This window comes from Carex rostrata, chromosome 5 (assembly GCF_964058835.1).
Source record: "Carex rostrata chromosome 5, lpCarRost1.2, whole genome shotgun sequence".
Lineage (NCBI taxonomy): Eukaryota > Viridiplantae > Streptophyta > Magnoliopsida > Poales > Cyperaceae > Carex > Carex rostrata.
This window is the reverse complement of record NC_135922.1, coordinates 9294353-9311775: the sequence shown is the minus strand read 5'-3', so window position 1 is coordinate 9311775 and position 17423 is coordinate 9294353. Positions and strand designations below refer to the sequence as shown.

The 17423-nt window shown below is 30.3% G+C and overlaps 2 protein-coding genes across 3 annotated transcripts; one reads left to right on the top strand and one right to left on the bottom strand.

Annotated features, from left to right (window-relative positions):
- The first annotated feature begins 11022 nt into the window (after positions 1 to 11022).
- Positions 11023 to 14791, top strand: LOC144554451 (putative methylesterase 12, chloroplastic). Its single transcript, XM_078302769.1, has 4 exons — positions 11023 to 11597; positions 12307 to 12690; positions 13517 to 13651; positions 14356 to 14791. Exons 1-4 carry the CDS (start codon positions 11310 to 11312, stop codon positions 14626 to 14628), a joined length of 1080 nt encoding a protein of 359 aa, XP_078158895.1. The 5' UTR covers positions 11023 to 11309; the 3' UTR covers positions 14629 to 14791.
- Positions 14792 to 15813: 1022 nt separating this feature from the next.
- Positions 15814 to 17318, bottom strand: LOC144554596 (phytolongin Phyl1.1-like). 2 transcript variants are annotated; one of them, XM_078302909.1, is made up of 2 exons: positions 17166 to 17318; positions 15814 to 16951 (listed from the first exon to the last, which is right to left on the bottom strand). In XM_078302909.1, exon 2 carries the CDS (start codon positions 16913 to 16915, stop codon positions 16172 to 16174), a length of 744 nt encoding a protein of 247 aa, XP_078159035.1. In that variant the 5' UTR covers positions 16916 to 16951; positions 17166 to 17318; the 3' UTR covers positions 15814 to 16171. The 2 variants fall into 2 exon arrangements, with proteins under 2 accessions (XP_078159035.1, XP_078159034.1); XM_078302908.1 differs by having other exon boundaries at positions 15814 to 17094; positions 17166 to 17280.
- Positions 17319 to 17423: the final 105 nt, after the last annotated feature.

Sequence of the window (17423 nt, the reverse complement as noted above, 5' to 3'; positions counted from 1 at the left end):
ACCCATTTTTTTTTTTTTGTCTTCTTCTCGTGTAACAGTTCAATCTGAATAAAAAAAAAAATCAACATCTAAACAACCCGGTCCAACTAAACCCAACCAATTATTTGGGCCGGCCCAAAAGTCCATCTGTTTTATCTATTTGCATCTCGAATTTTCTGTTAACTTTTCAATCTAATTAAGAAACTGACACCGACGGACAGAACGGAAGGTAAGAGGTACATGATATCGTTTCCAATAAAGTAACATTAATTTTGTGTTTGAATCCAGACCGTCCGATCTATTCTGACACGAAAATTAAAGGTTCCCTGTTGTTACGGATCTAAGAGATCCGTACCCAAGCTAGATCTGTCATTTGTGGCACTTCACTAAAGCGAGACAGAGAGGAGTCCGATTCTCTGCATTAACGCATCGTTCAAGTTCAGCTCTGGACTGTCTAATCTGAATCCTACCAATGCACGGGTCTTTCATATTCATGCGATCTAAATCGAACGGTCCATATTTAAACTCAAAATCTGAGTTAAACTCGTAGGATACGAGTTCCTTCACTGGAGATGGAGAAGAAGAAGCAATGAGGAACCAACCAAGGTGTTCTTGTGATATTTTTCAAACTTTGGAGGTGTTCTGTGCAAATGAAGATCTGGAAGCTCAGTTTGGTTGCATGGTTGCACAAGAGAATGGTCGACCCACTTCTCCAGATTCATAAGAAGTAATTTAATTCCTCAAATTGCTGTGTTTTCTTGAGTAATTTTTGTTCATTTATCTTTTTTTTTCTATTGCATCTTCATAGAATAACTGAAAATATAGTACCTTTGCGTAGATTGTAATATTGCAATGTAAGTGTTATATCTTATCCTTTGTATCTTGCAAAATCTTCACTATTTTGAGATAATACTTTAACAGAGCAGTTTTGACTTCATACAGCGCACCCATAATAGGCAGTACATGCTGTTTTGATTCGATAGTCCGTGCGCTGCATGAAGCCAAAACTGCCCTGAATAAATATTTACCCTAGTTTGGTTATAGTTTTGTTTCTGTTTCTTTAAAGAGAAAAAAGAAAAGAAAAGAAAAATAAACCTCTAAATGCAATCTTCTTCATGATATTCTTGTCTGTTAGATTCTGTACCATAATATACTGGTACAAGTAAAGGTCGTTTTTCTTTGTTACCTTGGCGCAATATTTATCACACATCAATATATTAAATTCTATTTGTTTTTATACAATTTAGGGGAGCTGAGCCCAGGCAATTGGCATTTACATGGGGTGTTATATAATTTGTAAGTATAAAAGGTTAACAAGCTGAACAATGTATTCTCTATTTATTTATTGACATGCCACAAGGGTTTTTCAGAGACTGTGAAAGCAGTTGGTGGTTTATACTGATTGACCGAAATATAATGTTGGGTTCAAAGGAGCTTAAATCCAATACATTCCGGGAGTTTCGACTTTCGACGGACATCAGATCGAATTTATCAAAATTTGATATGTTGTTTGGTTGGAGCCATTTGATTTGCGTCAAGATTAGTGCATCCGTTTAGATTTACAAGACAGAATTTAACATAAGTCGTTTGCACAAATCTTAAAGCGCATCGAACAACTTTAATTGAACATCGGACCGAATTTAATCTGATAACCATCAGACACCTCTGTTCCCTTTTACATGCCTCCTTATTTTCAAAACTACACTTCATAATTTTTTAAAGCCTTGTTAAAATTTGCTCTCAAATTTAATCTGAGATTATATTGATGTTGGTAGAAGCAATACCGTTATTGGTCCCTCGTCATTTCAGCCCACTGGATTTGGGCCCACTTAGGCCCAATCTACTAGAGAGAAGATCATATCATCATGTAGTTATATTGTGGGTTCCATATGTAAAAGAAGCATATATATGCACTGTTTTGTTCTTTTGAGGTATGTAGAGACTAGAGATAAATGCTTAACGAAAAAGAAGAGTTTACGAAATAAAAGCTTCATTTATTCATTTATTTTCTACATTGGTTCCATAAGAGCATCTGTATCTTTGGTACTATGAGAATTTCTAATCTGATGTATCAATTTCTAATTCAGTTTCAGAGATGTTGAAGAGTTTTTTTATTTAAAAACTATGCAAAAAAGTATATTATTAAGAAACTGTTTATAAAATATATTCTGGTCAAATAATTGGCTGAAATTATTTCTTTTTTTAATTTTATTGCTGACGTGATTTAATAGATACTCTAAAATTAATTTCAGAGATGTGAGAGTTAAAAATTTTAGAGACCTTAATTTCTAAAAAATAGTTAATAGTTATTTTAAAACTTATTTGAGTTGTTAGGATGTAGATGTGCTAACATGTAAAAATTGATCATTATATCTTTGTCTTTAGGAAATCACTAGAACTAACTATATATGCTTTCCTTTTAACATCTAAAATGTGAAAAAACCCAAATAAAGAGATTTGGCCTAACTATTTTATGCCATTTCATTTTAACTTTTTTTTTCTAAAATAATACAAGTTCCAAAACAAAGATAAGCATCATCTTTTAGTTTCTAGAACTTTTTACATCGATGAATTAAGCTTTCTACTTAAATATAGATAAGTATCATCTTTTAGCTATATATTTTGTAAAAAGCTGTTGATGCAAGATTGCAACTCATACTTGAGATTGTTTGCTATTTGATTCAATTTGTATGGAGATTGATTAAATTTTGTACATGATTATGTAAAAAAGGGAAGAGCAACTTCTTCATACTATTTTAATTTGTCACGTTCTTGTAATTGACCCAAAATATATGTTAGGTTAGTGATAGATTCTACAAAGAAACTGGAACAATGCATACTATTTATACTAGTATTGTAAATAACAGTATGCGTTTATCGGACAGATAGGATACCGTCAAGCAACTAATAAGTCACAATAAAAAATAATTGACCAATTAATTAATTGAAAAAATACATGACGGTTTGATCACCGCCAACAACTAATTGACTGATTAATAAGTCTAAACGGCCGATTTTTTCAACACTGATTTGTACTCTAAAAGATGTACACTAAGCATACAACTAAGTACAGAAATGGAAGCATTACGTAGTTGGTGGCACTTAGCAATAAAAGTTGATCAAATCAGCTTGAAAAACACATGTTAACAATGCATTGTTATTCAATTGAAGTTTGAATACAAAGATGTCATGAAAAATAAGGTTGCAGATGCTCTCTCTAGAAGAGAGGGGTAAAATTGGAAATTGCAATCGATTTGGGAACAGCCTAGGATATTGACCAAGTCAAATCGCTGAGTTCTGGGACCCACATCATTAACAAAGATAATTTCTCTCATTATCAAAACAAAATTAAAGGATGCATATAAAATTTTTATAATCATCCGACAAATCCCAGAATCAAATATTCTCTTGCTCGCTCAAATAATGCATTTTATGTTTAAATAATCCATCTTTTTGCACGGAAGTAATTTTAAATTATATATGGTACCAAGTTGCAAAAAGTTTTATAAGCATAGTTTGGCATCATGTGAAGGCATTAGATAGATTTATTAGATAATTAATTCTAGCTTATTAATACCCATGTTATGTGTTTTGACCAAAACAGTAGCGTGCATTTTATACTTAATTAAAATATAAACAGGAGGGACTTGTGCAATTTTTGTTTTGAAATTGAGGCCGGTTCAAGTTCTAGGATGATTCTACAAATGTTAATTAATTCAATCATGATCATTGATTTTTAATAATTCATACCTCGTATTACATATTTTAATAGAAGAAGGGCAATTAATTTTACAATGAAATAAAGTCAGGATCTATTTGATTATTTTACATATTACAATAATCGAAATCAGCTTTCAATTGAAATGAAGGGCTATAAATTTAAAAGTGAATACTAGACGAAGAGTAAGTAAAAGGAAAATTTAATATTTGAATATTTTCCGATATAAAAGGAGAGACTAAATCACAAATAGAAACAGAAGTACAGAGTTCGATTTAGCATACCTAACATAGCGAACAATTTAGTATCACAAATAGGAACAAAAGCATAGAAACTCATGCAAATTGCAAAAAATAAATAATAAATAAAGCTCATGTATCATAACGGTTAGCAATAGCCCATAGTGTGTAGTGGTAATAGTAGTAAGCTATTAAAGCTATGGTAGTTGTTACTTAATAGCGAATGTTTATGCCATGGCGTTGCTTTTATGATCCGAAAAAACTATAATGTTGTTATATCTGATCAAAATAAATGAGGATACATAATTAATAAAATTAGTTGGATAAAAATGTAGATATTTACATATTAATAAAAAAATAGAAACAATATATCGAAAATAAAAATAAACAAATGACTATGTACTATGTACTATGACTATTTAGAATAGTACTTATTGTGAAATATGTTACGCAATGCATCTCATTTTTTATGGTGGTGAGTCAAAGACTTGAGTAAAGGTATTAACAGAGCAGTTTTGACTTCGTACAGTGTACAGAACTTTATGTAACGATATTTTAATTCTATAACCTATGTGTTGCATGAAGCCAAAACTGATCTGTCCAACGATAAATGTCTCAAAAGACTATCAAAAGGCCTCTATAATTTAATAGAAATAAGTAGGAATTTCTATTTGAGTGATAATATTGATATGATGTTGATATAATTTTCTTATTTTAGTGTGGTATAAAATCCACTTAATATAGATAAAAGTTTAGTGAATTATGAAAATTGACATAAATGTCACAACTAAGAGGAATTTGGATTTATTCAACTAATTAATAATTTAAGGTGGCCTTAATGCCTCATTAAAGCACTTCATGTATAAGTGGTTGACTTGTATATATATATATAGTTCTGTTGATTACACCATACTACATGATTTGCATTTATTGATGACAGAGAGGCGCTCATGCTATAATTATTGAATTTCACAAAGAGAACAGGATGTCAACATTTAATTGGTTCATGATCAATCAATCCAAAGAAAAATAAACAAATAAATAAAAGAAAAATAAAGCATTTTAAAAAAATATCCAGATATTTTGTGCTGCTTGTGCTGCAGCGATTGGTACCTCTATTTTTTTAATAATTTAAAATTTAAATATAAATAAAACCGTTACAAATTAATATTTTTTCTTTTATTATAATATTTTAACTTTGTTTTGATTATTATCAAGAGCTTGTAAAAATATAAATATAGAAAGAGGAGGGATCAAGTTACAACAATTTTTGAGTTACAACAACTATTTTCTACATTTTCAAAGTCCAAATCGTTGATCCAAACCGTTAGATGTGATCTCTACAATAAAATATAATTGGAGACCAAATTTTACATTTTTTGGAATTTTTTTACTATTTATTAAGATGGGTACAAAAACTAGTCAAATTCATACCATTGAAATTTGTACCCATCTTAATAAATAGTAAAAAAATTCCAAAAAATGTAAAATTTGGTCTGGAAGCACATTTTATTGTGGAGATCACATCTAATGGTTTGGATCGACGATTTGGACTATAAAAATGTAAAAAATGGTTGTTGTAACTTGTTGTAACTCAAAAATTGTTGTAACTTGATCCCTCCTCATATAGAAAATATCTCGATATTGATTTTTCAACTTATTGATTTATTTAAAAATAAAATAAAAAGTGATAATTTTTATGTTTATGTACATAGAAAATAATATGGATCATGTCTAACTGTTTTATTTTGACATGCATATTTTAGAATTTTTATTATTGGAGAATTATATATAAAGACGTTGGAACATTTAAACCCTCTTCATTTTTAAATTTAAAAACAAAACCAAAAAATAATAATTTTTTATATGTATGAAGGAAAATAATATGAATCGCATCTAAACATATTTTATTTCAACATATAAAATTTATAATTTTTATTATTAAAAAAATAAAAAATAGAGACATGCAAATATTTAAATCCTCCTCATTTTTAAATTCAATTTTTATGCACCGTAAAATTTGTAAATTTTGTTAGTAGTTCCTTTGTATATCTACAATTTATACCAGCCTAAAAAAAGTGTGTTCTTATCCTCTCTCATTTATCTTAAATGGAGAAAATATTAACACGTGGAGGAATAAACAATTACATAATTACATACAAAGAGACAAATACTTTATAGCCATGTTAAAATGGATTGAAAAAGACATCCTTTTATTGTGACCCACCTCTTTTTCTTTTTGACATTTTTATTTCCATAATGCTAAAGGTACTTTGAAACTACCAAAAAAATGTTCTAGATTATGACATGAGAACATAGGATTGACTTTTCTAGTTTACTATATTTTTTTGTTCAATATTTTATTGTTATAAAAGAAGTTGAATATTACTTTTACAAATATATTGTGCTTAAGTTGAATACCAACTTAATTTGGATAAATATGTAGGAAAGTATCAGAATGGTTTCAAAACAAATTTTATAAAAAGTAATCTTCAAATATTATGCAAAAGTAATCTTCAATTTTTGCATGCAAATTAGGGTTTTAAATAGCGCACTATAGTATTTTCGGACCATAAAAGCTATGGTGTTATCAGCGCTATGTGCGCTATAGCAGTGCAATATGAATATAGTACTATTTTTTTTTTTAACTGTTCCACAATAATGCGATAAATGATATTTAAATTTTTGATACAATTCATTACTCGTGAAAGTAGAATGATTTCAAAGCAAATTTTATAAAAAAAAGTGTAAAAGTTAAAAGGTAATTTTTTAGAAGAATAAAGTTGAGTTGTATGTGTGCCCTTGTAAAATCTTCAAATATTATGTACCTAAAATTTTTATTGTAATAAACAAAAGTCACTGAAATTTGTGAAAAGTGGTTTTGCTTTTCATCAATATATTTTTCATTATGCCTGCTTTTGAATCGGGTTAACGGGCGACAGTTCATTAATTTGATCCGATAACTGATGGAACCTAGCTTGATCCCTAAGAATCCAAGCAAGCACACTATTATTATTTAATTAGCGGAAATTAATGACAGTGGACCCCACTGCACATGACTTGTAGGTTCCGTGTTAACATTGTAAATTTCATTCCTTATTTTTTTTAACAATGTTCAAAGTTCAACGGTTATAGCTGTTATAATAAATGATTACATGCACCTTTTTTTATATTATATTATTTTAGGAAACAGATCACCTGCTCCCGGGGTGTAGGAAAATTCTGCCCCCTTAGTCACTGCGGGTGGGACCGGTCACTGTTAAAAGGGGCCGGTCACTGTTACTTTTTAAAATGGAGGCCCACCAACAGTGACTCTGGGGGCAGAAATTTCCTGCCCCCAGAGAGACAGACGATTCGATCTCATTATTTTAAGAGTAGAACTAGGATGTTCTTAAGCTTACTAAGTTGTTTAATGAGTTTAACTCTAAAATCTATCAGAACGGCTTCAAACAATAAATTCAAACTGTTGAAACCGATTCACTTAATAAGTAACGTGTTCACATACATAATTTATAAATCTTTTTAATTAATTTAGTATTAAATCAAAAGGTAAAAAAGATGATAAAAAATAGATGTAATAAAATTAACTTACAAACCTTTTTTACTAAATTAATTCAAAATATTGTGAAAAATCTTATTTTACTTACACAGCTCTTTGCAAATCAAAAGAGAAAAGATTCTTTACATAATATACGTAGATTATATTATTAAGAAAAAAAGAAGAAGATCAAACTACAAACAAGATGCTGAAGAGATTTTTATTCTTTTTATTCTCTGATGGAGAGATCCACCAAATCATTTTTTTTTTAAATAAAACCCAAATATTTGTTTAAGAGTTCAAATTTTAGGTAAGGCAATATTTATAAACAAAGAGAGCATCATCAGTCACTTTATAATAGACCATGCTGACATAAATTTTATAAATTTTATACTTCCACAGTTCCATCCATATAATATAATAAATATATTTTATGAAATATGGTATGGTTGGAAGATTTCATCAAATTATTGCTACCAAATTCTGTTACCTCTTAAATAATTGATAAGTTTGACAATACTTTTTAAATCAAGGTAAATAATTTTTTTTTAAAATTATTGATTAGTTGTGTATTAAATTCTATTTAATTTGAATGTCATTTGATATTCATTATAGATAATTATATATAGGCCGTTGTAAATATGAAGTGCTTCGATGAACGTTAAAACTTCTATAATCCTCCAAATATTTTGTGTAGCAAAGAGTAGGGTTTTTACTTTTTACTTTTTTTTTTTCAAATAAAAGAAATTACTCAAAAAGAGTAGGGTAAAAGTACTCTATTGTTTATGTATTCCAAATTTCCAATCATGTCCTCCATTATTATTTCTATTTGCAAAGTCTAAAATATCAATCTGACCTATTCAACAAGATTTTCATATTAAAATGTGCCTCAATACCAAATGTTATATTTTTTTTATTTTTTAGATAGGTACAAAATCACAGCATGTCGAGCAGTTCGAATCGACTGTTTTGACTTTGAAACTAGAGTACGAAACCAATAAAGCAATTTAACCCTTCATCTAATTCAGATTTAAAATTTATATAATTTTTTTGTTGTCAGTATTGAAAAATAAATTTACTATGATTTTGTGAAAAAAAGAATCATCAGTGTCAAATTAATATGAGGAACAAATTAATAATACGCCTGATAAAAAAACATATACATTTTTTTTTTTTACAATTTTGGTCACTGTGCATGACTCACAGTCACAGTTTATTCAACAAAAGAAGAAAAAAAATAGAACAAACGAAATGCCTTATAACTTTCAAAAAATAAAATAAAATAAGGAAAAGGAAGGAACCAAGTGATTCAACCAACTGAGATAAAAAAAAAAAAAAAAGAATAAAAGCAGTTGGAATGCTGACAGGGGATAAGTTGACTGAGACAGAAGATGGAAGGTAGATTTCAAATAAATTAATATGTTTCAAAAATATCACCAAGATCATTATTAATCAAATGTTGACGATAGTGATTTATAACAACAATTGAAATATACTATGCGCTTAAGAAAAAGTTTATATTACAAAACAGCCAAGTTACATTTTAAGAATAACTAAATAATTATTAGTATCGTGCGGTGCGTTGCAAGTTACGGAAACATATATTTCTAAAAATTTAGATTAAATCGCATATAAAATGACATATTTTCATAAAAATTTAGAATAAATGACAAATAATATTTCTTAAGTAAGATTTATATGTAAATAACATTTTTTAAATGATATAAAAAAATTAGATCAATCAATTATCAATCAATTCAAATACTCCTCAAATGTCATTTAAAAAATAGAAAGAAACCTGGATCAATCAAAAAGATGATACAATTTGCATGTGAAAAATACGTGTGACGAGTATGTGTCTAAATAAATTTAGACATCTACACGTAAAAAACAAAACATAAAAAAATGCATAAAATCAAAATATTTAATCGGCGAGTTAATAATTAATTTTAAATTTCATCTTTTAATCAAAATTATTGACAAATCAGAACATTTATGTGCTTAATATAAGAATGAAGATATATTTGAAAGTTCTTTTTAAATTCTCTTTCAAATATCACATATCACTACATCTTTTGTACAAAAATTGATAAGATTAATACTAAGAATGGAGGGAGAATATATATCTCCTAATTTTTTTTTCTTACCACCTTCTCGAAAACAATAAACAATAAATAAAATTGACAAAATTTTCGTAAAAATTTTATTTTTAGGAGGAAAGCGGATTTAATTTGCGTTCCTATTTTGGATGGAGCGCATATTAAATTTGTGCTTCCTTAAAAGCAGTGCAAAAATTGCAGTTTCTGGCTATTTCTTCTAGAAAGGCAGCGTATAATATGATCTGCATATTTGCATTCCTTTTCTGGATGAAAATAGAATTTTTACAAAAATCCTATCAATTATGTATATTGTTTTTAAGATTGTTAGAAAAAAAAACGGGTATATTTCTATCCAAACCAAATTTTCCAAAAGAAGCATTAAAAATATTTTATTAAAAAAAATATTCGCACTGCATCTCAAATTTTCTATGACGAGTCTTTTCTCGTACAATGAATTTTTGTATACATTTAAAAAAAAATATTTTTATGACATGAATAAGACCATCTAAAGACAAGGAGCAGGTGTTTCCAACGGACATCAGATCGAAAATTTGTCTATATCTAATTTAAGATCTACATTAAAATTCAGCTAAAGAAATTTAAACATACATTAATTTTAACTATATTGTAAATCTATACTATCTAAGAGCATCTATATCCCTAAAACTCAACAGGATTTCTAAATAACTATTAACTAATTTTTAGAAATTATGGTCTCTAAAGTTTCTAACTCTTACATTCCTGAAACTCATTTTAGAGTTTCTATCAAACCACGTCAGCAACAAATTAAAAAGAAGAAACAATTTGAGCCAATCATTTGACCAACATAGAGTTTATAAACAGTTTCTTAATAAGAAACTTTTCTGCATAGTTTCTAAATAAGAAATTCTCTCACATTCCTGAAACTGGATTAGAAACTGTCACGTCAAATTAGAAACTCTAATAGTTTCAGGGATGTAGATGCTCTAAGTAAACTTTTACATAAACCAGACGACTAAAATCGAACAACAAATAAAAAAAAATCCGATACCCATCAGATCTCCCAATTTTTTTCTTACCATCTTCAAAAAAAAAAAAAATATAGCCACCTTTTTTTGGAAATGTCAGAATTACCATGTCCGCATATATAATCTACACAGTTAACATATTTGTGCAAATATTGATTTCATTGAATTTCATTTTTTTTTTTAGGTGCTTAGACCATTTTATTGGTTGCAGAGATTATATCTGCAGACCTAATAATTTTAATTTTTTTTTTCAAAAAAATGGTTATTATTATCTTTTTCAAAGGTGGTAAAAAAAATTCGGATCCTCGGATCCTAAATATTACACTTCTTGTCGGGATCAAATTAAGAAAAAAAAAAAACAAACTGGAGACAAATAGGAAACTGAGAGAGAGACAGAGAAATATGTTTTTTTAAGAACAAAGGAGACGAAGAAAAAGAGAGAGACGAAGAAAAAGAGGTGAGAGAGAGAGAAAGCGAAACCAAAGGTCTCCAAGTAGAAACCGTTTACTCCCTAGAAGAGAAAGAAAGTACACTCCTTTTTTCTTCTCCCTCTCTCTATCTCTCTCTCTCTTCTTCAAAACAAGCTTTCAGTTCTCTTCCTTTGCCCAGAAAAGAAGCCAAAGAAAGAGAGATCTTTTCCAATTCCACACTTCTCTCTTTGTCTCTCTTTGTTAATTTGTACCTTCTTCAAAGATCTGAATTTTACAATTTTACAATTAATTGTCTGAGATGGGAAATGGGTTCACATGCATGCCGGGTAAGGACCCGGGAAGAGGAGGCAATGGCACCGGGAGGAGTAAACGGGTACCGGGTTCATGGAGAAAACGGGGCATGTCAGAAGAAGATGAAATGCTGCACAGACAAGCTCTTGCTATTGCAAGGCAACAGCTTTCACAGAGGTTTGATGGGTCCATTTCTAGACGGGTTGACGGGTCCATGTCTCGCCGGATCGGTGCCGGTGGTGGTAACGGGTCTGTTAGCTCTAGGAGACGTGATTTACCCGATTCACTTAAACAGGTAGCTACTCTTTAATACTGTCTCAGTTTGAATTCAGCTTCATAGGTGATAAATTGCAATTTTCATGGACCGAAGTGTAATTTCTGTGTGTATTAGGGGTGCTCAAACGGTCGGTTCAGTTAAAATCGAATTAAAATAGTAAAACAAAAGATTTTGTTTGGTTCTAAAAACTGTAAGTAAACCAACCGAACCAAAAAAACCAAAGTAAATTTTGGCTTAATTTGGTTGAACCAAAATAAGAGAAATTAAATTTCAAAAGGTGAAAACTCAATACATACACAAATACATTTAGTAATTATAGAAATTAATATCAAGATATATATATCAGTAGAACCGAAATAAGAGAGATTAAACCGAACCAAATATAAAAAACCAAAGTAATTCAAAAATTCAACAGAACCAAACCATTTAAACTGAAAAACCACACCAGTTAATTCAAAATTTATCGGTTCAGTTGAAAACCAAATAAACCCTATAGGTGATAACCCAACTTCTAAACTGGTTTTCCTTTGGGTACAATATAATTTAATTGTTTAGAAAAACTTATAACACCATTAATTGTTAATTAAGAAGAGAGCAGTTGAATGTAACAGCTCAGTACTGAATTTACTGACAGTAATTTGTTCATCCACTCAATATTTAAATTTGGTAAGTAATGAACCTTCTTATTTATTTATTTATTTTTTTTCTGGTAAAATTTCCTTTTCAGCCCACTATAATTCTTGAAAATCTCGAGACCAAGAAAATTGTACTGATACATGGAGAGGGGTTTGGTGCATGGTGCTGGTACAAGACCATGTCCATGCTAGAAGAAGCAGGTCTTGAACCCGTAGCACTAGATCTAACGGGTTCGGGTATAGACAACACAGATATCAACAACATTACCACCTTGGAGGAATACTCAAAGCCTCTGCTAAATTATCTTAATGCCCTTGGGGAGGGTGAGAAGGTTATAGTTGTGGCACATAGTTGTGGAGGGGCATGTTTGTCATTTGCCATGGAGAATTTCCCCGGTAAAATTTCGAAGGCTGTTTTTCTCACAGCAACTATGGTCAAAGATGGTCAGAGGCCGTTTGATGTGTTCACTCAAGAGGTTAGTATTTGCTTATTTATTTATTTTTTAGGCATATGGTTTTTGTATTACGTGTTGTATTTATTGGTTACTTAATTAGGGTGTTTAGATTAAATGCTGAAAAATCTTTTAAATTTCCGAATTGTTTGAGAAATAACTCGTCAGTTTTCAAATTACTCATATTTGATAGACAGCTATCATTAAAAAAAAATTGACTTTGATTTTTGAAGAATTTAAATGTTGGCTTTCCATAGTCGTCAAGTCCCTTATCAATATATTCTATGCATTCTTTTGGTTTTCCTTCAGTTATTTCATATTTTTACTGGTCTTGAGAAAAGATAAAGGTTCCTAGAATTGCTAATATGGAATGTGTGAGGTGATACTTCATGGAATGATGCCTTGTTTATCCATAAAAAGCTAAATTCTTACGGTTATCCCTACTCTCCATACCAATTATGTTTTTTTTTTTTCATCCTCAAATATAGTAAGACTGTTAGGAAAGGGTAGTTTGGGAACCTTATTAAATTAGGATATGATTAGGGATACAAGCTCAGCTTGCTTTTTGATCTGAAATTTGTATCTAGTTCAACTGAAATATAACAGCATACGCATTTATGGTATAAAATTGAGGTGAGTTGTCATTAATCTAAATTCTAAACTAACATTCTCACAATCCAAATTTGGTTAATAAATTATCATTTTTATTATTACGATTGAAATTATTATTCTCTGCAATATAGTAAAATTATGGGTGTTATCATTAAAAATGAAAGTGAAAATTACTTCTTTATCATATTTATTCTATTTCATTTCCTTACTATTATTTTTTTTCTATTTATTTTTTTAGCTTGCTTCGGCAGATATATTATTGCAAGAATCGCAGTTTCTTCTGTATGGCAATGGGAAAGAGAAACCACCGACTGGACTCAAGTTTGATAAACAACAAATCAAGGCGCTTTATTTCAACCAGACCCCTACAAAGGTACATAATTACAAAACTATGTTTGTCATTGAATCAAATACAGCCAACTGTTCTCTCGGGTCTTCAAAAGTGTCTCTAATTAAACGGTTGTGATAAAATGTACTTTCTGAGTGAATTTTATATACTTTTAGAAATTTCAACTTTTTTTTTAGATAGAAAAATCACTACTTTTGAATGGTCTTGAATCTTTAAATCAAGTGATTTTCTACATATCTAAACAAATACAAAGAAAATTCTAAAAATTGTTAAATTTGATCTCCAAGTACATGTTCATATGGAGATCATGATGAACGGTTCAGATTAACTATTTGAACTTTGAAAATAGAGATGTTGATCCATAGTTCGGACCAATATGCGCTATGCATAGTACCATAGCCTCACTCCTGTAATTAATTTGAATGTATCTTTCCAAATTATATATAAATTCATTTTGCATACAACGTTAAAATCTACTGTTTTGTAGGTTTTCATATCCTTGTAACATATAGAAGTTAGTAGGTGAACTATTAATAATTTTAATTTGCAAAATCAATACTACCAAGAAAAAGCATTTTCATTTTGGTTTAAAACTAGGGCCTCATTAATTGCAGAAGATTTTGAAATCAATAATTGTGCTCAAAATTGTATTTCATGGCAAAACAAATATTTTTAAAATGTTTGCATTGAAACTAGTTGTATCCTAACCTCTGATTATATCATGACAGGATATAGCATTGGCAACAGTATCAATGAGGCCGATACCACTTGCACCAATCATGGAAACGATATCTCTTACTCCCGAAAAATACGGTAAGGTGCGGCGATTTTACATCCAGACCCTTGAAGATATGATGTTATCAGCAGATGTGCAGGAGAAGCTGGTGCGAGAGAGCCCGCCACATGGCATTTTTAAGATAAAAGGTGGGGACCACTGCCCCTTCTTCTCTAAGCCTCAGGCTCTCAATAAAATTTTGCTTGAGGTTGCACAAATTCAATAGAAATTAAGAGGATGTAGATACAAATTTTTAGGAGGTCTAGTTGGCGAATAGGTGTGGTTATATATGAATTTTTTTTGTTTTTGTTTTAAAAGACAATTTGAGTTGTTTTTTTTATAGCTTTTTGCAGAATAATGAATTAACATGTGAAAGAATTTGTTAAAAAGTAGTTTGTTCCTTTTTTTGTTTTTGTTGTTGTAAAGTTATTTTCTCTTTATTTGATCATTTTATATTATGCAAGGGCAGAAATGCAAAATTCATGCAGGTTCTAAATCATTTATTATTTTATGTTATATTTGATTGACTAACTTACAAGTAAATGCAAACTCATCTAATAACAAATGGGGGAAGTGCATTCACAAATCAAGTTGTATTGCTAATTCATAGCACAGAGACAAAATTTTACAATATTTGTTCTACTTGGAGTGAGCCGGTGAGGCTACAGTACAATGCATAGCGCACATCGCTTCATACTATGGATTTGATTGGCTTCATACTATGGATTTGTATCTCTATTTCTAAAGTTAAAAATGTCGATCCAAACCACTTGTTATGATCTCCATATAAATATAAACTTGGATGGCAAAAATTACATTTTTTTAGAATTTTTTTGTCTATTATTTTGAGATAGATAGAAAATCACTTAATCTAAAGATTATGGATCATCCGAAAGCAGTGATTAACCTATAAACACAAATTATAAAAAAATTATAAAAAATGTAAAATTTGGTTTCCAATCATATTTTCCTATCGGTATTCTGTTCAACAGTTCGGATAGATTATTTAAACTTTAAAAGTGAATATATGGATCGATAGTACGGGGCAATTTGTGCTATACATAGTACAACATAAAGATAATACTACATAAAGATATAGAACTTTGAATGTGTCTATGATTAATTCAAGCTTGATCTAAATCAGTTTATCTTATATCAACTGATATAAATTATTAAATTGTACATTAATCATCATGTTTCAGTACTGATTTCCAGCACATATGACAAAATTTAGTAAGGAGATCATTTGATAAATAGAAACTCAGAATTCTTATTTAATAAATCTTTTGATAAATTGGATAAGTAGCAAAAGTATGAGATAAAATGATACCAGTAGAATGTTCCACAAAAAACAAATAAAAAGCTGATGTACTGGTAAATGTACTGCAGTACTGGTACAATACCAGTAAGCTCCTGTGTTGTTGAATATTATCATAACAAAACAAATCTCTTACATATGAAAAACAATAGCATAAAATTGTAAACGTAATTTCCAAAAAAGGCATAAAAATAACAAAAAACCACACTCTAACTACAACAAAAAAAAAATGGGTATACATATATAACACCAACAAGATGAAAAATCACATATATAATTTTATATATACATTCCATGCCTAATGCCTTTTCATTTCATCAAAACCACTCATCAGAAAAGGCTTCCTTCACAAACAGACTCTCCAGTTCTCCATCATCTCTCTCTTGAATTCAAGATTGTTGCAATAGCAGCAGCAGCTTCAACAAACAGACTCTCCAGTTTTTTCGACATTTCATTTAACACATTGAAAACCTTTACAAACAGCCAACCAAACTATAAACAACACCACACAAATAACCACATCAATTGCAATCACGATTTTCACATGCCGGCACCATACACTACTTCCTGACAGCTGGCGCCTGGTACGGCCCATACTGGCATTCCTTTCAACCGAAAAACTGGTACCAGTTCTTCCTTCATCCGGTGTTATATCAATTCTAACCCCTCTATTTTCCGAATTTTCATCACTTCTCTCTTTATCCTTCAATTTTTTTCGACTTCCACTTCTACCCAACAAAGGTATCTTAGATGAGGTTGAACCGTCAGAAGAGGTCCCGCTTTCAGAAATCTCATGGTTTAAAAATGTCGACCGAGGCATGTTCTCTAAAGAAAGAATTAGCCGTTTTATAACGGGTACCAACGAATCCTTCAACCCGTTTCGCATTGAACTTTTATACCCGTCTCTAATATGCTGGAGGAAATGTAAAATTCCCAAATTGCCCACGCTTGGATCAACAATTGCAAAATAGGTTAACCCATCAGCCATTATATAACCATAGGTTCTTGTACCGACTGTATGGAAGAATTGCTTGTGATGTGCCGGAGCATTTTCAAGGCAAACCAAGGCTAGGGATTCAAGTGAATTTGAATTTGAATTTAAGTTGGGGTTTGAATTTGAATTGTTATAGGTGTAGAGGATTTGGTTTCCCTTGGCAATGCAACAATAGACAGTGTTCATGGCAGAGGAACCCATTTGAGAGGTTGAAGTCTCTTCTATGTTAACTTCTATCTGTTCCGATTGAGAAGAAACAAGTTTTACAGACTTGGAACGGCGCGAATTCATCAAATTTCAAGCTTGATTCAGTACAAAAGTGGATAAAGATCAAAACTTTGGCAAATTGGAGAGACCCAACACCAGATCATGAAGAGAAACTAGGGTTTTAAGGAGAGAGATTAACAAAGAATGGAATCTTTTGTAAAAAAAATAAAAATGAAATATCTACCTCGAAATTTCGGATTTGACTTGTGATTGAGAGATGCCAAGCAGCCAGACCAAGTCGTCTCTCTCTCTCTCTCTCTTTGTAAGGGAGTGTGAGTACGTGCTGTGATTAATACACGAAAAAACACATAAATAAAATGTGCGCGTGTTGTAAGTTTCAGACTAAAAATGGAGACAATGTCGCTCCTTTGAGATTATAATTTAAAGGGGGAATTTGACATATACCCCTCAAGAACTTGAAATTTACATATATACTCCTATA

What these genes read in the sequence shown, in the direction of transcription:
- LOC144554596 (XM_078302908.1), bottom strand. Translation starts at nt 17,005, where the DNA reads ATGAATTCGCGCCGTTCCAAGTCTGTAAAACTTGTTTCTTCTCAATCG.
- LOC144554451 (XM_078302769.1), top strand. Translation starts at nt 11,310, where the DNA reads ATGGGAAATGGGTTCACATGCATGCCGGGTAAGGACCCGGGAAGAGGA. An exon ending in TACCCGATTCACTTAAACAG is followed by an intron (nt 11,598 to 12,306) that starts GTAGCTACTCTT and finishes TTTCCTTTTCAG; the next exon opens with CCCACTATAATTCTTGAAAA. An exon ending in TCAACCAGACCCCTACAAAG is followed by an intron (nt 13,652 to 14,355) that starts GTACATAATTAC and finishes ATATCATGACAG; the next exon opens with GATATAGCATTGGCAACAGT.